Source organism: Saccostrea cucullata, unplaced genomic scaffold (genome assembly GCF_032062105.1).
Source record: "Saccostrea cucullata isolate Sc308-1 unplaced genomic scaffold, CSIRO_AGI_Scuc_v1 ctg668, whole genome shotgun sequence".
NCBI lineage: Eukaryota > Metazoa > Mollusca > Bivalvia > Ostreida > Ostreidae > Saccostrea > Saccostrea cuccullata.
In genome coordinates, this window is record NW_026926978.1 from 1 (window position 1) to 21,155 (window position 21,155).

A 21,155-nucleotide genomic window follows, 5' to 3' on the forward strand; every position below is an offset into this window, starting at 1 on the left:
TCTCGAAGCGAGAAAAAAAGATATCTAAATGGGTTTTCGCTTTTTTAAGCGGGGGTGTGGGGGCGGCAGCCCCAATAGTAAAAATAAATAAAACAAACTTACCTTAGTCGTTAGATAAATCTGCGTTAAGACTCGGGGCCACACCTACGTGTCACTATACATGTAGAACCATTGTGTCTTTTTTTTTTGATGAGTTGTAAATACGTTTTTATGGGTGATGAAGGAGATAAACGTCAATTTTAAATTATAGCCACTATCCTAGTGCATTCTTGTTTTAGTAGAGATTTCCTATATAACTGCATTCCATGTGGTCTCAATGATTGTAAAGTATCCAGTGTTTTGCAAATTGAAATAGATAAATTTTAGTTCGTAAATCCAGGATTTACTGCAGCTCTGTTTCCAGAAATCTAAGATGTGACTCTTACGTTTCATTTTTCTTATACTGCCGATTGCTGTTTCTCGAAACAAGACCGTCCTCACTGCATGTTTACAAGTTTTGCCCCTCCACTTATTCAACATTTCCATAAACTAAGGATCACATTTATCGCTAAAATTTCCAAAAATTCTAGTATGTTGCAGTCAGTCAATTAAAAATATCCATTCATAGAAAACACAACACAAATCATCTTAAATAAGGTGCATGATGAATCACTGTTTACAATCAAATAGAGTGGAAGTCAAACTTTCTATTTCACGTCACCTACCCTGACCAATCACAGCACTGAAATAAGTCACGTGCTTAACAACGTCACGACTTTGGAATGTGGCCGACAAAATGAAAGCCAAAGGTTTGTTTTGAAAGTGCTTTTAGTTTTAATTAATAACTTCGTTAATTAAACGAAGTTTATTAACATGAAAAATGACGAGGAATTCAAAAAATAGGTTATTTTTGCATTTTATTGCCTTTTTAGCGAAATCGTCACGCTGACGCGTGACTCTCTTATAGAGAAGGAACACGTGCTATTTCCATGTTATTTGGACGTACCGGTAAAGTGCAGTTGTCCCTCCATGTGACTTTTCTCCGAAGGAGACTTCAACTGCGCAGTACGATCGCTGTGCCTAAACACTGCATAATAACAAATCAATGCTGCATGAACAAATATACGCAAGGTTGTAATTATTCAGTTAAATCCTTTACTCTTCAAACCTTACAGAATAAAAACAACAATCAGCAATGAACACTTTTGTTTCAGTTCCGTGTAAACACTAAAATTCGGTTACTTCTTCGCCGTCCACATCAAAAATGGCCGAAGGAGTGAGCCTCGTTTTCATTTATTAGGTACACCGCGCCCGATCGAAAAAAAAAATAAACAAAGGTAAACCTAATCTGTTATCATTTCGTACGGGCAAAAACTAGACAAAATTGAATGCGCACTAAATAAGGTTGCTTGCATATTAATGTAACTAATCAAAACTCTGTTGCTTATGGGATCTAGGGAAGAAGATTTTATAAATTTTAAAGGTTTTCTGATGTATTCTTATTTAAAATTTACTCATCCATTACGGCCCAACCCTTACCCCAGGGGTCATGATTTGAACAAATTTGAATCTACACCACCTGAGAATACTTCACTATGAGTTTCATCTTTCCTGGCCCAGTGGTTCTTGAGAAGAAGATTTTTAAAATACATCACTACCTTTTTACAAATTCCTAATTATCTCCCCTTGAAAGGGAGCATGGCCCTTCATTTGAACAAACCTGAATCCCCTTCACCTAAGGATAAGAGAAAGAATCTTAGAATAATTTATACATAGACCATTTTAAGCAAAAATTTTATTGCTAAAGAGAAATATCATTTTACACCTCAAAGTCTTACATTTTAAGGTTTGACTTACTTTACATTGGATTCGTACATATAATTAAAGAAGCACTGATCAGCGTGTAGATCATCCATCGGGACTATCTCGCAGACATCTTGTGTTGACGTGGAGACTTGGAGTTGATTTAAATCCAGGTTAACCTCGTGCATGTATTGTCTGACTGGGTCACTGTCGTCACAGAGACCCTGGCAAACTATGTACCTGTTACCACGGAGAAAGAAAACAATAAGAAATTTTGTAATTTTATCATATGTTACAACTGATTTCAAAATTTTGACTACTGTTTTTGAAAAAATGTTCAATGTCATTTAAGTTTTCCTTCTAACTCCAGTGTTAATCAGTGAAAAATAAACTGCAACTTTTCAGGAATTGTTTTCATTTAATCTACATGTAAAATGTGATTATCTTCAAAAAAGGTTTTTGGCCAAGAATAACACCAGCATAGTGAGAATACAGAGCATGTTGAACCTACCTCTCGGAGTTAGCAGGTCTACTGGTGACAGGTTTACAGATACAGACTTTTTGAAATATTCTGTACATTAGGTAGATCAACCCGACACTGAAGGGGGTGAAGAGGTCAAATAACTTACACACAAAGTGACCACCTGTAATGATTTTAACAAAATATCAAAACGTACCTCATTAACTGAAAATAGATTTATCATGACTGAATGAAAATACTGATGGACAACTTACAAATACGTGTATTCAGGCAAATTACTTTAAACAAAGATAAATTAGTGTATTGAAAATTTAGCACAACTGTCCGCTTCAACTGATTAGCGCAATCATCAATTGGGAAACTAGAGTTCTAACAATGAGATTTATTAGTTTTTATCATACATTTGTAGGTACATGTATTAGTGACACAAAAAGTGTTTCATATGATAACCACTAAAATAAAATATTGTTGCATTTTTTGAGAAAATATACACAGTATTCCAAACCTGGTCTAAGAATGGATATGGCAACTAAGAACTGACAAAGATAAAGCTGTTTGGACAAAATCTCCTGAATGTTTTCTTGTCCTTCAACTGAGAAACCCTGTAAAACAGAATTGATTGCATTTAGATACAAAAGTAGTAACAGGATTGAGTTCAACCAGAAGTGGACTCAATAAAAAACATTCCAAGCATGAGGCTTTACATCACATAATGATGTTTAACAGAGGCCCATGGGCCATACTGCTCACCTGAGTAACTTTGGTGATGCTGTTCTTTACCAGATTTCCCCTTTTCTTATATCTATTGTGGCCCCCTAACCCCCTCCTCCCCCCCCCCGGCACCACCCCCACCTTGATTTTAATAATTTAGAGTCTACACTACCCCAGGATGCTTCCACATAAGTTTCAGCTTTTCTGGCCCACTCGTTCTTGAGAATAAGATTTTTCTTACATATTTCTATGTAAAACTTGGATTCCTTATTGTGGCCCCGCCCTACCCCCCGGGGTCATGATTTTAACAATTTGGAATCTACACTACCCAAGGATGCTTCCACATAAGGTTCAGCTTTTCTGGCTCAATGGTTCTTGAGAAGAAGATTTTTTAATGACCCCACCCTATTTTTGACTTTTCTGAATTATCTCCCCTTGGAAGGGGACTTGGCCCTTTATTCTAACAATTTAAACTCCCCATCACCCAAGAATGCTTTATGCCTAGTTTGGTTAAAATTGGCCCAGTGGTTCTTAAGAAGAAGTTGAAAATGTGAAAAGTTTACAGACGGACGGATGGACAGCTGGACAGCTAAACGGACGGACTACGGACAAAATGTGATCAGAAAAGCTCACTTGAGCCTTCGGCTCAGTTGAGCTAAAAATAATGATATTGAGAATACATGATTAGTACTCTGGTACAGGAGTTACTATGTAATGAAGTGACATTAAAAATAAGGAAACCTACCCCATCAGCCATCACAAAGTAGACACCTTTGTTGTCTGTGTTTTCTTTGACGAATTTGATAAATTCTTCCTGGTTCTCAGGCTTAAAAATATCCCCGTCCCCCTCAATTCCTCCCACACCTGTTAAAGTATCAACAAAGTTTCTAATCAAAATAAACAGAAAAATCTGTAACCCCCCCTTCAATTACACCCACACTTGTTAACCTGTTAAAATATCTACCAAGTTTCTAATACAGATAAACAGGAATATTATATACCGTATATGTATTATTATTTACCCCCATTTTCAAATATCTACAAGAATTAGATAAACTTTATCGAAAAATTAAAAATAAACTTGTCTTTGCACCATAGTGAGGCTCGAACATTTCAGGGGGACCAGCGAAGAAATCCTCCAGCTTGAAGTCACACGGACCTTTCAGGGTGAACCCAAAGCCTTTAGCATCTCCCTTGGTTCTCCATAAGACATACTCACTAAAGCCACCAGGACCAGCACAGATATCAGCGAAAAACAAGATATCTGACGGCTTCAGCAGGGGTTTCTAGAAAATAGAGATGTACAGCTATCAGCAAAAAACAAGATGTCAGACGGCTTCAGCAGGGTTTCTAGTAAATATATATATAGAGATATCAACAAAAAACAAGATATCTGACGGCTTAAGCAGGGATTTCTAATAAATAGAAATATAGAGATATCAGCAATAAACAAGATATCTGAGGGCTTAGCATCAATCTTTGGAAAGCAGATATACAGATATCAGCAAAAAACAAGATATCTGATGGCTTCAACAGGGGGTTTCTATTTTACAGAAATACAGAGATATCAGAAAACAAGAGGCCCAGGGGCCACAGCGCTCACCTGAGCACATCGGGCTTGAATTTACCCCCCCCCCCCCTTCCAGGCGTTCATCATTTGAACAAACTAGAATCTACACTACCTGAGGATGATTCCATATAAATACCCTGGGTATCACTAATCATAGCTTTGAAGTACTTGAAAAGAAGATTTTAAAAGGTTTCCCTATATATCCCTATGTAAAACTTGGGTCGGCCATTTTGGCCCCACCCTATCCCCAGGGCCGGGGGTCATGATTTAAAAAAAACTAAAGTCTACACTACCTGAGGATGACTTCCCTAGCAGTTTCATCTTTCCTGGCCCAGTGGTAATTGAGAAGGATTTTTAAAGATTTTTCCTATATATTCCTATGTAAAACTTGGGTCGGCCATTTTGGCCCCACCCTTGCCCCTGGGGTCATGATTTGAACAAACTTGAATCTACACTATCTGAGGATGATTCCACATGAGTTTCATCTTTCCTGGCCCAGCGGTTATGGAGAAGAAGATTTTTTAAAAATGCCATTAATTTTTAACAAATTCATGATTATCTCCCCTTGGAAAAGGGCGTGGCCCTTCATTTGAACAAACTTGAATCCCCTTCACCCAAGGATACTTTGTGCCAAGTTTGGTTGAAATTGGCCCAGTGGTTCTTAAGAAGAAGATGAAAATGTGAAAAGTTTACAACAACGACAGACAATGGACAAATTTTGATCAGAAAAGCTCACTTGAGCCTTCGGCTCAGGTGAGCTAAAAAGGGTATCTGATGGCTTCAGCAGGGGATCTTTGGTCAGCATAGATATACAGAAATCAGAGAAAAACAAGAATGTGATATCTGATGGCTGCACCGTTGGTCTCTTGTATATAGAGATAATGTTTAATGAACTACATGAACATGTAATAGTGGGAGAATTTTATTACGTCATATTTAAGTATTATTGTGAGGCAAACCCTTACCCCACTATTATCCTTTGGTGAAGTAAACATGAAATCAAACATGGTATCCATATTTGCCATTTTGACAGCTGCTCTGAAAAACATAATAGAATTATTTTGATAAGATTATCTATTCCTTAAAAGGTGACTTTGTCAAGACAAAAAATAAATTAGTTTAATACCTACACAAATTTTGCAAAACATTGTATTTTAATTTCATAATCATACAGGATCTAGAAGATTCAAAAACAAGAAAAATGAAATCTTTGAATGAGAAAAAAAAGACAACTCTATAAGATAAATAATCTGCAGAGAACTGCCCTGTTAACATGATTTACCTGTTGAGAAAGAAGACCCCTCTGATTGTTTCGTAAGGATTTGATCGTGTCCGGGCTCTCCTCATTTCCTCTGGCTCCAGCTCATCAAACACATTCTAGCATAGAAACGATAATAAACTTATAAGATTATTCATGTCAACAAAACATTTAAAACATGTGTTCATTGCCACCGACACATTATTGGCTGTAAAATTTGCACATTTTTGTATTAAATCAGAGTCCACTAATTCTGATAACAATCTTACCTTGCTGTTTAAAATAGCTGATAAAACATCTTCATCACAAAACTCTGCCTCGTCATCTATTGTTAATTTTTTCTGAAATTAAAAGAGAATATACCAGAATAGCTTATATTCCTGCATCTACATTTTAATAGGTTTTGTATGCCTCATTATTGCTAGCTTATTCTTTCAAATCGATTTTCACCTTTCCAATATGTTTCCACTCTCTCAGTATCTCAATGCTGGGAACTGGTTCAGCACAAGTTGGAATCCAAGATACTTCTTCTTTTTCAATTATCTTAAAATTGAATTAAAAATTCCAAAAATATACTTTTTATTAATTTATTTAGTTTTGGTTTGCCCCACAGGCTTGCCGTAGTAACTGCATGAGATCTTTAAGATTTGCAAAAGGTGCATCTCTCTTAGTACAGAAACAAGATAATTAAGTTTAAAGCTAAACTACTGAGTTCTGTACATAAAATTAACTGACTTTTCAATGATGTTACAACAGAAATACTGAATAACACCTCTTCTGTCTCGAACTCCCAGTCCACTTCCTGCGAGGGTTCCAGTCCTTTGATTTTTAGACCCAGACCCCTCCTGCCCCGCTGGTTGGATGCCTCCACGATCTCTACACGTCCCTGCTGCTCCTTACCCAGACCCAGGCCTTCCTTGTAACCCATCTTCGCCTGTTAATAAATAAAACAAATACAGCTGAACTTTTTTATCTCAAAGACCAACGTCTCAACTACTATGTTTCTGTCATTCCTGTCAATTTCGAACACTGAATTTCAAACATGCACAATAATATATGCACAGAAATTAATAAAATTACATTTTTATTGATTACTTTGCAATGATAGATTAGAAATGAATGTAAATAATAGCAGCATTGCTGCTCTGTAACCAACCATCATCCTGGCGGAGAAATCGTTGTATAGCCCCGCATTATCCACTTTTTTCTTCTTTGTGGGAGGTTGGTCAGAGTTTGTGTCATCATTGTTAAATCCAATGTGTAGGGCATCATCGGGTTCGGAGTCCGAGTCTACAAGGAAAGATCGTAATTTATTGAAACATCAACATGTACTGTAAAATCAATCAACAAAATGCTGTGGTATAATGCTGATGAAAGGCACATGTCCAGCCATAAGATCCTTAAAAAACAACCAAATTATTTCGTTTAGATACGAGTGAATTATACATAAAACTTACCATTCTTCATACTATCATAATCTACAGTGCTACGCAAAACCATATTTAGTATTTTATGTAAAATTACCTGATAAACTGCGAGACGCCATACCGAATGTTTACAAGAAATTCTACTTTCACTTTATTTTATGGACGATTTCTGTCTCTAAAGTTGAAGAGTAGTGTGCAGTTATCTTTCATTTCTCAGTCGACAGAAAGATTGCTGGAATGGTCTGAAGGCACGTAGCAACAGGGGGGGGGGGGGGGGGGCTGCTCCCCCACTCTCCACTTTTTTTTCGCAACATTACTTATACTATAGGAAATGTGCATTGAAAGGCAGGTTGCCCCCCCTCCCAACTTTTTTTGTGATAGAAGCTTTAAGGAAAATGTAGTATAAAAAACGTGCATTGAAAGAAGTTGGTATTTAAAAACAAAATGTTGCCCCCCCCCCCCCCCCAAATAGGATTTTGGACTTTGGGAAACTTTTCTTTTTTTCCTTTTTTTTTTTTTCTTTTTTGCTTGTCAACTCTTTCAGATAACTGCCCCCCCCCCCCCACTTTCAAAAACTATGCTACGTGCATGGCTGGTCTGTATGGTATACAACAGTTCTGAAATAGTTTTATCTAACAAATGTCTTCACAGCAGAGCTGAGACACCTAAGAGTATTAGCCTATATAATTATGTTCAAAGGCAAATCATTTTGTGGTGTACCTTTAACAAACCAAAAAGACTGCACAGAACAGCTGACCAGAACATTTTATTTCTAATTTAGAGCACAGAACAGACAAATATGCACATCTGGTAATGGATACAGAATGTGAAATAAAAAAAAAATAGGTCAGTGATTGTTTATTAAACTGTACTCAAGACTGTTGAAAATATAGCGAAAAAGTCATTTCAATCATCATTTTCGATAAGTTTCGCTTGTCCTTTAGTTTACCTTTGCCACACACTTGCAAAAAAAAAAAAAAAAAAAAAAAAACGTATGGAATGCCATATACGACAGCCAACTGCTTACTGCCAACTGCTTACAGCTTACTGCCAACTGTCAGCGGTTTACTGCCAACTGCCACACATATTTGAATAAATTTTCATATTCATTTTGATATTCATGTGAATTGTCAAACAAGGCGAGGATCCAAGAATTTTTTTTTCAAGAGGGTCACCCATGTAAAAAAAAAAAAAAGAAAGAAAAAGAAAAAAAAAACAGAAAATTTTTGACAAGAAAAAAAATTAAACTCATTTCCTATACGTGAAAAATTATTTTTGCTAGAGGCGGGAGGGCTTCTTATACTTAATGTCTTTATCAAATTTTTCATACACGGATCGGCATTTTCGAGAGGGGGGGTCCCCTTAAGTTGGTTTAGTTTATAAATACATCATATATTAAATTTCAGTTGGTTTTGTTTGTACATTGAATAACAATTTCAAAGGGGTGGTCCGGCCCCCCTTATTCTGTAAAAATAAAGAGATGTAAATCTTTGAGAAAAATGCTCAAATGTCTACCATAAAAATTAACGGAAAATTGATATTAATTTACGGAAAATTGAAATTAGTTTACGGAAAATTGAAATTAATTTTCAAAATAATATCTCCCCTTTGCAACAAAAACAAATTACATTTTCCATTTTTTTATTCTTTCCAAAGATTTTTTTTTGTCTCATTAGGGGGCCCCCGATAAGGAATAAAGACAGGAAACTAGTCTTTTAATAAGATAATTTAAAAAATCTATACTTTATCAATCTCATATATTGAATTTTACATAATTTAAACATACGGTGAGATTAAGGAGTCGTTTATCCATTTTCATTAGTATTTGAAAATCTAATGATATGTTCAGTCTGATTTCAATTGATAAAATTTCCTATCCTTTATTAATGGAGTTGTACATAAGAACAATTATTTTTTTTTATCAATGGTTTTAGAATGAGTTCTTATAACTTAAGAATTTTTCTTTGCATTCAAACAAGTTTTTTTTTAACAGATGGATGGACGGGAATCGAGAATTAGTGTGCGTAGTTCTTACAATTATAAGAAAATTTGGAGAATTTAGGAATTTTTGAATTGGTACCAGGATGATAAATCACCAGATTTTCAAATGCTCACGAAAATGAATTAAATGAACAATGTGTTTTATCTCTTTGTGCCATAACATTTCACGTGCACAGATCTGAGGTGGGGGGACCACCCATTTATAATTTGTACACAGTCATTTTTTTTATGTATAAACTAAACCTACTAAAACTGACCTGGTGACCTTGGACCCCCCCCCCCCAAAAAAAAAAGTAAAAAAAACGTGTTCAGTGAATTTGTATGAAAGTCATAGATGTGAAAATATGAAAGCATAACACCCCCCCCCCCGAATAATTTTTCACGTTTACGTTATTTCTCTTGTCAAGAAATGTCTAAATTGGGTTTATTTTTACTGGGGTGGATCCCTCCTGGAGAAAATCCTTGATCCACGCCTTCTGACTTTTTTTGTTTGTTTTTTTGTATTTTTTTGACAATTCACCTGAATATCAACGTAAATATGAAAATTTATTCAAATTTGTTTGGCAGTTAGCAGTAAGCAGCTGACAGTTGGCAGTAAGCAGTGAGCAGTTGGCAGTACGCAGTTGGCTGTCGTATATGGCATTCCATACAAACAAACAAACAAAAAAAAAAAAAAATAAATAAATAAATAAAATAAAATAAAAAAAAGTCATCCCTTTGGAAGTTGAAAATCTACAGACATCACTTTCTTCTCTCAAACATTTTTATGTAAAAAAACACCGCGGTTCTATAGTATCAGATCCATTTCAAATAGCTATAGGCGCCTGTCAAGGGGATAATTTGAGCCCTTCCCTATTTAAAATATCCAGCATATTTAGATTCATGTATTGATGAAGTATCGCTTCAGACACAAACTGTTAATTGTTTAATGTATGCAGATGACATTGTTATTTTATCCTCATCAGCTAAAGGTATACAAGCAAGACTCGCTAAACTTGAAAAGTATTGCTCTGATTGGTGTTTAAAGGTAAACATTCAAAAAACAAAAGTCATGATCTTTAATAAGGCTGGTCGTAATATTACACAAAAACTAAAGTTTCAAAATACTATGATAGAATGTGCCTATAGCTACAAATATCTTGGAGTCCACCTAAGTGTATCTGGAAGCTTTCATGTAGCAAGATTAGAGCTTTATAAAAGAGCATTAAAAGCATATTATAAGTTAAGAAAGGATTTTATTGATTTGAACCCTGGGATTAAAACCATTATACATCTGTTTGACTCTACCATTAAACCAATTCTTTTGTATAATGCAGAGGTGTGGGGTGCAAGTAATATAAATACTAAAAAATTTCTAAACTGCCAAAATTTAGCAGTTGAAGACTGCTTTAAAAATCTACCTGTGAAAGAATACACCTTAAATTCTGTAAATATATTCTCGGCGTTCAAAAGAAAAGCACAAATTTTGCAGTACTGTCTGAATTGGGAAGGTTCCCCCTGCATTATGATATTGTCAGGTTGTTGATTAAAAGTTGGTATAGATTTGAAAATTTGTCCATAGAATTTCCTTTACTTAAAGATGCATATGAATGTAGTAAAAAGCTTTTTGTGAATGGAAAGAACTCATGGTTTGCATTTATACAGAAATTAAGAAAATTACTGAATATTAAAAATGAAGTTATTTGTTATGGGAAATATAAATTTAAGTCATTTTGTCATAAAATTTTATTAGACTATTATGTGAAGAAATGGTATACAAGTCATAAAAGTTATGCCGATGGCAAATTATCCACATATGTGAAACTCAAAAAAATTGGGGTTGTGAGAATTATTTATCAGTTGTTAAAAATTTTCATCACAGAAAGTCTTTATGTAAATTAAGAATTTCCTGTCATAGATTACATATTTACCAATATTCCTCGAGAAGATCGATTATGTAATAGATGTAATTCTAACAACATAGATGATGAAACTCATTTTTTATAACATGTATAAAATTTGATCATCAAAGAAAAGAAATATTTCAGTTAATTAATCATAAATTTCCATTATTTTCAGCTTTAGATGATGAACAAAAACTCTATTGGTTACTCAGTATACAGAAGATAAGGAAACTCTTAATTTTGTGGGCATAAATGATAACATATTATAGTAGTATTAGTCTTTTACATATACATGCATATTTGATGTATTCCTTTTAGACAGGATTATTATTGAAATGATTTATGTCAGTTACTAATTGTATAATTGTTTTGCTATTCATTGGCTTATCTTTTCCTTATTATTGTAACAACCTCATACTTGTCTGTTATGGGCTCTAAATTAGAAATAAATGTTCTGTTCTGTTCTATTATAATTGATATAATATTACAATTATTATATACTAGAACCAAAGATCTCTATATACATTACATTGTAAAAATGTACATTTCCTAAAATATTTAAATTGGTCTTGACCCTTGATAAAATGATCTAAATACCTATTGCAAAATAATGTTCAAGTAGTAGATTTTTTTTTTGTTTTTTTTGTTTTTTTTTTTTTACTGATACATGTACCTGTAAGTAGAGACGTCAGTGTAAAATTTTTGTCTCTCTCAGATGATATTTATAATGTTAGGTACACATATATTCAACTATATGTTAAGTGATATGAAACACGTAATTATATGAAGCCGACTGATTTTTTGCATAATATATATGAAACATGTCATAGCAAACAATCCAACTTTTGACCGTCTCCCCTCCACTTTTCTCTGAGAAGAGCGGGTCGTCACCTTTCTCTGAATAGAATAGACGGGCGGATCTTCACTTTTCTCTATCAAGTAAAGAGGAGCGGATCGCCAATCTTGGCTAGCGAAGATGCAGACAAAGTGAATAGTATATAACATCTACATAAGCATCATCAATATTTGCAGTTAAACTGTAAACATTGCTATAAGACTTATAAACATGCTACCAAAATATAGCATAAACATGTAGTATACAAGCCGCCCCCCCCCCCCCCCCATATACACATATAGTTAAAAGCGCATCATAGCGATTAGGTTTGGTTCAGAATTCGCACAATGTATTCAAAATGAAATTCCCACACTATTTCTATTTGTCAGAGTCGCATTTAATTTCTGACTGCAAGTTATAAGAAAGTATATCATGTCGATATTGACATTCAGTAATATTAACGCATAAATAACTTCTTTATTAAAAGTCAAAGAAATATACGACACTTAAACCATATAAAGTGTTCCCCCTCCCCGGGTCTTCAAACCTTTCTGGAGTGCATACAAGACTTCTTAATTAGACCCCGGCGAGGCAAGTATTTTATTTTTTTAAAATCCATCTGATAAATTGACAGGACTAGGTCGACTTTCTGTATTAGACGTGCTTTTTCTGACTGTTTTCTGCCGATAAGTAAAATTTGATCATAACTTGTCAAGTCCTCGAGGGGAATCGATGACAAATTGAGGGTTCGGACGTGCCAAGGAATTAATTCTAACAGTCCAATCCCTGATAACTCTACATTGTTCAAATAGACAGTGTACTTTAGATTTTTGTCATACAAGAGTACAGGCAAAGAAAACCAGCAAAAAAATTGTCATATATAGAAGAATATAGGAGTTTAATATTTTTCGACTGAGGTAAGATGTATAGTTTTTACCGTTTCCCTTTTTTTTCTTTTGAAGTTTTGGGTCAATGTACGAGAAATAATTTATTTCATATTTTAATTTCGCTCCTCGTACAAAATGTTTAGATGTGCACAATTTCTTATGAAAATTGCTACTTTTTCAATGCTTTGTAGATCAATAGGATTTGATCGATATTTGTTCAGTTTAAATAACTTCTTTTTGATATTTTTGCACCGATTACACTCATATAATTATCACATATACTTTTTTAAATGCGGAAATGTTTGTGTAATATTGCCTGGAGTTAACTTCACATTGCAGTAATGATATTTGATCAGTTAAAAACCATTTTAATGTGTCCTTTTTTCCAAGATGTTGGTAGCCTTAAACTTAGGCAGAAATTATTTTCTCAAATATATAATTTTAAGGAAAAAAAATACAATTATATACTCTTTTTAGATGAACAAGAAATCGGGGATTAAATCTAAATATTGTTGAAATTCAGTCAAAATCCAAGTCAGTTCAGCATTTATCGATATATCTACATGTATATCTATTCACTTAGAAAATTAACGAACCCTGAAATGACTTTCATTGAGAAAAAATAAATCTGTTATTGACTTTAATTTGACGTTCCTGATGAAGTGTTTGATTCACCCCACCACATGAAGTGAAATAATTAACTCCCCGTGGAGATTTAAAGTGTCAGGGACATTGACCAGTTTCTTCTTGTACTCTACGGTGGTTAAATAATCTGTAAATTAAACTGAGATTTAGGTCATTCATTAAAGTTAAAAGTGATATCGAAACCCCAGGAAGGAATGGAAATTGAAGTAAGTTTAAAACAATTATTCTCTTTTTAATTTAAGGAAAACATCCGATAATATTTGTTAATGATAAATTACAACAAAAATGTCTTTCGAAATTATTTTTAAAAACTTTTATTTATCAATTCAAAAAAAAAAAAAAAAAGAAAAAAAAAATTCGAAAATAAAATCCCTGAGACATTTATATTCATGAAGGAACACAGTTGTTATGGTGCAATTCAATTTATTTTGCGTAAACTTGACAGAATAAAAATCGAGTACAGATTTGTATTTTCGAAAAATAATAGAAGACTTTTTCTATATCTTTAAATATCGACACGAACACAAAAAAATTATTTCACCGACAATATCTTGTATTCGAGTTTTTCACGGCGTCTTGAAGAATTTGATTTGAAAATTCTCGATTCTCTTTGATTTTGAGAAAACAAATAAAAATATCTCCTGACAGAGACTTCGAGTTCAGGAATTCCTCAAACTCATTATGTCTAAGTATTTCCTTAATCTAGATCTCACTACCAGGTTTTATTTCAGTAGGTTTGAAGTATTTCATTCTGTCTACTACAAACCCATTTAATATAGTGTAGGTAAATATTTATAAAAGACATTATCGTCCAGGCGACTCTCATTTTAAATGTCAAAATAACTCCAATTTATGTTTCAAATGACAAGATTTAATCGCCAAAATACGCCTGTTTATGTCTTCGTTATTTATATAATCGAAACTAAATCAAACACTTTTAACTCCACAACTTTAAACCAATTACCAAAGAAAACAATCAATTGAGAACTTTTTTCATTTTTTTTAGTTTACCTAGCGTTTGAGAAGGACAGCTTGTGTTTAGAAAAAAAAAAAACAACGAAGAGACGGTTTTCTCCAAAAGAAGGGTTTTTCCCGGTGCCAGGAGGAGAAATGGTGATTGAGGAGATCAAGCAGAATTAACTGACGATCGAAGGAAAGTGTTACGAAACAAGACACTTATCTTCCACCTATATCTCTAGTATAAACAGGACTTATATGGATAGATTTCATCTGATAATAACCCTAAACCCGTAAACTTTAAACAGCGCAAGAATTTTCACAGAGGAGTAATTATTTTCGGAAGGACAATAGCGGTATTGTCAGTCACTGTTTGGACTGGGACAATTCACAAATGGTTACAATGTGAGTTATGAATATTAATGAAAACAGAGGAACACTAAACAAAGAAACCTGAGCTGGATTTAGGAAGGAAGGTATAAAGTGACAGCCATGAAACAAAAGAAGTCAGTAGTAAGTTGTCCTCGAAGACATTTAAAACAAACAAAACAGCACGATGAAAATTCCGGCACAGAAAAGACAGAGGTATCCCAGAGAAATCGTGGAAGTAATCCAAAAATAAAGAAAGAAACCATAGTTATTCCCGCAGCTTCTAACGAGAAAGATTACAACCACGAAGATCTGGACACTAGTGAATCTGACCAACTGGGCAATAGTGTCAGTGAAGTGGTAATAGTTGAAGAGAGCCGAACCAATAAAATTAATGGTTCAATCAGTGAATCCAGTCAGGCGATAGAACATTCAGGGATAAACGACAGTGAAAACTTAAGTGCTGAAGAAGTTTTAAAGAGTGATATACATCTAGAAGCAAGGAGTAAAAATTCCTCAGAAAGCCAGTTAATGACATACACAGAAAACAAAAATACTGATGTTAAAACGGATTCAGATGACAACAACGTGGATAGCGCTGTAGAAAAGAACTTCACACCAGAATCGAATAAGAAGGATATGAACGATATTTGCGAAATGAAAGGCAATATGAACGACCTTAACACAATAGTCGAAGAAAGCGAAGAGAAAGCAGAAACTAGGAATTCCAGCAGGAGTTCTTACAAAAAGTCTTCAAACAAAAGTACGCAACTACGTAGATCCAGCGGTACTTTCATGTCCTCACCTAGAAGATCTAGCAGACATTCATTTTCTTGTGTAGAGGACAAAAAATTATTGAAAGAAAAACAGGATCTAAGGAGATCACACTCAGCAGTGGAAAGACCTAAGTCGAAAATGAATAGGTCCCACAGTGACCCGTTCAAGTTCACAAAGGCCGAACTGGAATGGTACTTGCCAAGAAAGAGCTTTTTTGATTGCCATGATAAAGCATTGAAAGACGCTGGCTTGGAAACTGCTGAGACCACGAACAGAATGGAGCAAATGAAACAACGAGTTGCTGAAAAGATTAGAAAGGAAAGAGAAATGAGAGAAAGACGTCAGCAGCTCGAAAACCCCGTCCCAGAAGAACAAGCTGCCGAGAATACAGTGGCTCGGGAAATCATCCAAGAAACAACTCAGGACAATAAAAGTGAGTGTGACGTGGACACAAAGAGTGAAATTGACAAAAACGAGGATGAGGATGATACCGTGATATCAAAACTACAAGAGGCACAGACGTCTCCGAACAAACCGACAAGTTCTAGAAAAATCTCGAGACAAAAGAAAAAGGCACTTGGTGACGATGAAGACGACGTTCGTGTAGACTATCAACCTCTTCTTTATTATCTCAAGTACGTTCAGGAGCACCCCGAAGAATTTTATTCTCATCGGAAACAGAGTGCTCAGCAAGAGCACGTTGGATCTCGCGCTAGTCCTTGGATCGTTCGTCTAGCAGAAATCACCAACCGAAGAAACATGAACACCGCCCAGTGCTTAACGACACATAGTGCAGTAGTGGAGGCTGCACGTGACATTCGGCCACGGACGACTGATCCTGGTCAGTGGACCATGTCTCAGAAAGAGAGGTCACTTTTAGGTAGCATTGCACCAGGGAAGGGAAATGTATTCACTGCAATAAAGCAGGATCTTCCAACACATGATTCACAAAACCAAGACGACGGAAAGTCAGACTTTGAGAAAGAGAAAATGAAACTAGAGAAATGGCTTAAAACTGTTTCTACGGCCGGATTAATGAAAGCAAAAGAACTTGCGTTACGTGAACTTGGGGAGGAAGATAGTTATCAGACGAAGTGGTGGTCAACCTTGCAAACTTGTTCTTATCTTAGACAAAAAGGAATTAACTCCAACTAGTGAAACTAGTCATTTTCTAGCATTTGGAAATATTAGTCCGTCCAATGTATTTACATGTATTTCATTACGTTAAATTCGTAATGAATATTACTGTACATTTTTTTCAATGGTTAAGGTAAAATAAATTTTAATAATTTACATAGTAATATACAAACGGTCTCTTATTTATTTGGTATATTCACTGTCTAATAATTGCATACACAAGAGTCAAACCACGATTGAAAGTAAACTGGAATAGGCAAAAGGTCAATCTTAGTGTGTGTGGTATTGAAAAAATTAAACTTAGAATCTTACAATTAAAAAAAAAAAAAAAAAACCAACTGAACATGCTGAAGGCTGTTTTGGTCAGTATCAGGATGATCAATTTATACTTATACCCTGTAAGAGGTGTTTTTTTTAATTTTTCGAGAGGAAGAAAGATACAGTAGTCTAGATTTTTTTTACTAGGACTTAACTCAGCTGAAAGCATTTCATTGTTGAAATGTAATTGACTTCAAAATTACAACTTACTTAAATTTTGACTAACGAATGCAGGTATTTTTCTATGTTTTTTTTTATAGAAAAGTTAACATTGAAAGCTATTCAACACATTCTAAGCTACTTTAAATCAAATTAATTTTTTTACAAGGCGTTTTTTAAATCGAGTCACCAAATTCCGTCAAGTGGAAAGATTACATTAACACCAATTTTAAAACGCCATAAAACGAATTTGAAAATAAAATAATTCATTAAAGCCACTTAAAATTTGAAACTTTTAAATGTCCTTTTAAAATTTTGTTGAAAATTCATTTAGAAATTCACAAAAATAAAATTTACTCAATACTAGTCTTATAGACGACAATATCCTAATTATTTGTACCTTTATCACTAAATAGAAAGCAGAAGAAAAATTTTATAATCCAGGAAATTCTTTAGACGCAATTTATTCAACTATGGTACAAAGATGTCATTAGATTCTAATCTCCTTAGAGAGTGTAGTAGGAGTTTACATTGTAGTTTTTGGACACAGTTATATTATTATCTGCATGTTGTCGTACTCTTAGAGCGTCTTTTGAAGGCCTGTGACTCGTGAATCTTGAAAGGTTGTTGATACATTTCCTGAAGTTTCTGAACTATCTAAAACCAGCCACACTGTTAGGACTTTTCCTAAATTTCTGACCTATCTGAAACCCGCCACACTGTTGGGGCGTCTCATGAAGTTGTGGCCCTGGCCACCAATGGCGACCCTTCGTCTCATGTTAAGCATCGCGTCATCATATTCCTGGTCACGCCTCTTGAGGTCTTTAATAATCTGACGAGCCTGGTTGCTAGACAGAAGTCGCCGTACGTTGCCGAAGTATATAGAATCTGTTTCAGATAAATTGTCGCCTGTTGAAGATTTTTGCAATCGATTTCCACTTTTTCTTTTCTTAACATCCGGGGCTTCGCTTCGGGTATCATTATCTGCCTCCACCATTTTCCGTATCATGTCAGTCATATCTCTATCTGAGAGATGAAGTGGGATTTCTTCTCGGTGTGACATTGATGTCGAAGATCGATTTAACGGTTTATTGTCTAGTCCTTTTGGGACATGTTTCACTCGATGGAAAAGTTCAGAATGATCATCGCTTCCCTTTTTATTGTTTTTTGTTGGTGGTTGCACATTCTTGTCTGCACCACTAGGTGAAGTGATGGTTACCCGGAGCTGTTGTTTGATAGGGACACTCTCTGGCTTCGCGGGCGACTCGGATTCCGACTTTACATGGGGCCTTGTCGCGGTTGTTCTGGTAGGTTTGGTGGAAGGTTTAGGGTCCTGCTTGGAAACAAGCTTTTTCTGGTGTTTGTAGAGATGTACAGCTGTTGAAGTGGGTGGTTTCTCTTCTTTGGAATTCAAAGACGAGTATTCCTTGGTAGCAACGGCAAGGGAATTCCACTTGGTCATACCAGGGGGTACTACAATAATCGATTTCTTTCTCTCCTTTTCAGCTCCTTCATTTTCGGCGTTTACAGAAGGATTTTTAAGCATAATTCTAAAATGGCGAGTTCTCCTGTCCCTTGCATTGTTGAAAATTTCCGCCACCGTTGTCTTCTTTGAACTCAATCCCATTAACGATTTCTGAATTGCCATTCTGTTATTGACTTTGAGATCTGAAGCTACTGTTTGTGAATTCCAACTCGTTTTCTGACGTACCAAAGCCATTTTCTCTCGGGTTGGATCTTTTGCAAAGAAAACAGCCTCCACCTCGTCTGGCTCATAATTTATGTTTAAGGGTTTCAGAATGAATTCACCCTCTTTGTCTTTTAAAGTCACAGTAGTTTTGCCCCTTTCAAGTTCAAGAAATTTCTCCGCTTTAATTGTAATTTTTCTTGCCCTTGTTCGTTCAGTCTGAACATCAACTTCTCCATCGTCCTTGTCAGTCTCCTCCTCCGCCTTCAATTCAGGAAGTGACGTCATTTCATTGTCCATGGGCATGGATCTCACTTGACTAGCAGATTTCAAAAGTCGATCAATTTGAGCAATTTTCTGTTCAGGCAGTTTTATATCTTCAAAACTCTTTCTTTCGTTTCCTTTACTATCTTTATGATCGGGTTCAGAGTTAATCCTTTCACGAGGTTTAATGATGTTGGATTTAACATCAGTCTTTGATGTCCTTTTATTTTCTTTTAGTGCAATCCCTGCAGTTTTGGGTCTATTGTCCTCCAGCATGGAATCTACTTCAGCAACTACAATTTTATTCTCGGGCGATTGAGAACTATCACCGGGGGCAGTTTTGGGCCGTTCTTCAGTCTCATCCTCTTCTGCTATCACCGAGTCGATCCCACACGGTGTGAAGTCGAAACAGTCCTCGAGGAGGGGTGATATCGTGGCCAGGTTATTCTCTCTATACGTCTTACGTTTCTGACAGGCCTTTGAGAAGAGATCCGCCCCTTCTGTTCTGTACAGGGAATATCGGCTGTTCACCGCCTTCTCTTTCTTCAGCTTCATCAGATCGCGGCGGACTACCTGCTCCTCCTTGATGAGGAAGGAGAGCTTCTTCTGGAACTCCTTGTAGAGGTTGTTGCACTTTTTGGCGTATATTTTCTGAGCTGCTGTCGATACAGCAAGGTTGACGTCTGGCATAGAAATATCAAGGCCATAGTTCCGGGCCAAATCATAGGAATCTTTCTCTGTGGGAGCTGAAATATTGAAGGTTTTTTAGACTTTATAACCTACGAATGATACAAGATAATTTGAATCTCTGTTATTCATAGAAATACATGTAAATAGGCTTGAGGGAAAGTAGGTAATAAAGAATTGCCTGTAAAGAGGAAGCATTATATAAATTGTATAATGTAAAGAAAAAACAGCTCGTATACGTCTTAAAGATTCCATCTTAAAGAAAAATCTTTAAGATTCTTCAGCGGTTATTTCAGTAGAATACATGTACATGTATTTTCCTATAATATTAACTTAATCCCTTGTAAATTTACACATTATCGATGATACACTATTAATATAAACTGCGTTTTATATAATAGTGAAATAAATCTAATAACGCGTCAATTCATATGTCGAGATATATTCTGGATCATAATAAATACCCTTAAATAAAAATAGATACTAAGGCATACGAACCTGTTTATATAAAATTTAATCATACTGGTCATAGTTTAATCTTTAGTCTGAGTAAAGACAATGAATTGCGTTTCATATGATGATAAAACTTTGTTGTAATAACAAGATTGTCAATATAATATACTAAATAAAATATATAAAAACAGCCTTACCCATTATGGAGTTTCCTTAACTAAACATATGAAACAACTGATTATTTATTTGGCACTTACAAAAGAATTAAGACAAACAATGCACATTGTCGGGGCATCTGGAGTTTATATGGATTAAAGGGATTAGGGATTAGGTGTGCAAAGCTGCAGCTAGTGAGAACAGTAATCTCCCTTTACACACAGATACAAACAGTGGGCACGGACAGTCATCAGAGAGTTGGAGAGAGTGTTTTTCTGTTTATCCATATTACTTTGGTAACGTTCAATCTCTAGATATACCTGCATCTTATTAGCCTTTATAAGGTGTAGGGAGGAAGGATTTCACCAGAATTAACGCTAGAGTTTAATAACTCAACCAAAGAGTTAGATTACTTAGTATATACTTTATGTTCATTCAACACTTTCAAAGAAAAAAAAAACATAATTATGCTAGTCATCAGCTACTGTCTATTCTACTTCCTGTCTTTTGAGAGATATGGAATAATATTCACTGGGATCGGGTGATAGCAAATAAAGTTTTCAAATACCGATGGTGAGGATGGGTATGAGAGAGAGAGAGAGAGAGAGAGAGAGAGAGAGAGCGAGCAGGAACAATGTTACAACAAGGAATGTGTGGTAAATTATATCTAATGGTTTTATATTCTTATTTTTTTTTCTTCGGGGCAGTAAC

General features: G+C 35.2%; 3 protein-coding genes across 3 annotated transcripts; 1 reads left to right on the top strand and 2 right to left on the bottom strand.

Annotated features, from left to right (window-relative positions):
- Positions 1–1,832: 1,832 nt before the first annotated feature.
- LOC134273119 (cap-specific mRNA (nucleoside-2'-O-)-methyltransferase 1-like) lies at positions 1,833–7,444 on the bottom strand. The gene is made up of 12 exons (XM_062755293.1): positions 7,327–7,444; positions 6,959–7,092; positions 6,575–6,736; positions 6,253–6,345; positions 6,072–6,143; positions 5,827–5,921; positions 5,510–5,582; positions 4,068–4,260; positions 3,720–3,838; positions 2,769–2,865; positions 2,294–2,426; positions 1,833–2,022 (listed from the first exon to the last, which is right to left on the bottom strand). Exons 1-12 carry the CDS (start codon positions 7,346–7,348, stop codon positions 1,833–1,835), a joined length of 1,383 nt encoding a protein of 460 aa, XP_062611277.1. The 5' UTR covers positions 7,349–7,444.
- Positions 7,445–14,522: 7,078 nt separating this feature from the next.
- Positions 14,523–16,849, top strand: LOC134273120 (glutamic acid-rich protein-like). The gene has a single exon (XM_062755294.1). It carries the CDS (start codon positions 14,930–14,932, stop codon positions 16,736–16,738), a length of 1,809 nt encoding a protein of 602 aa, XP_062611278.1. The 5' UTR covers positions 14,523–14,929; the 3' UTR covers positions 16,739–16,849.
- Positions 16,850–17,798: 949 nt separating this feature from the next.
- On the bottom strand, positions 17,799–20,489 carry LOC134273138 (uncharacterized). Its single transcript, XM_062755318.1, has 2 exons — positions 20,486–20,489; positions 17,799–19,894 (listed from the first exon to the last, which is right to left on the bottom strand). Exons 1-2 carry the CDS (start codon positions 20,487–20,489, stop codon positions 17,898–17,900), a joined length of 2,001 nt encoding a protein of 666 aa, XP_062611302.1. The 3' UTR covers positions 17,799–17,897.
- Positions 20,490–21,155: the final 666 nt, after the last annotated feature.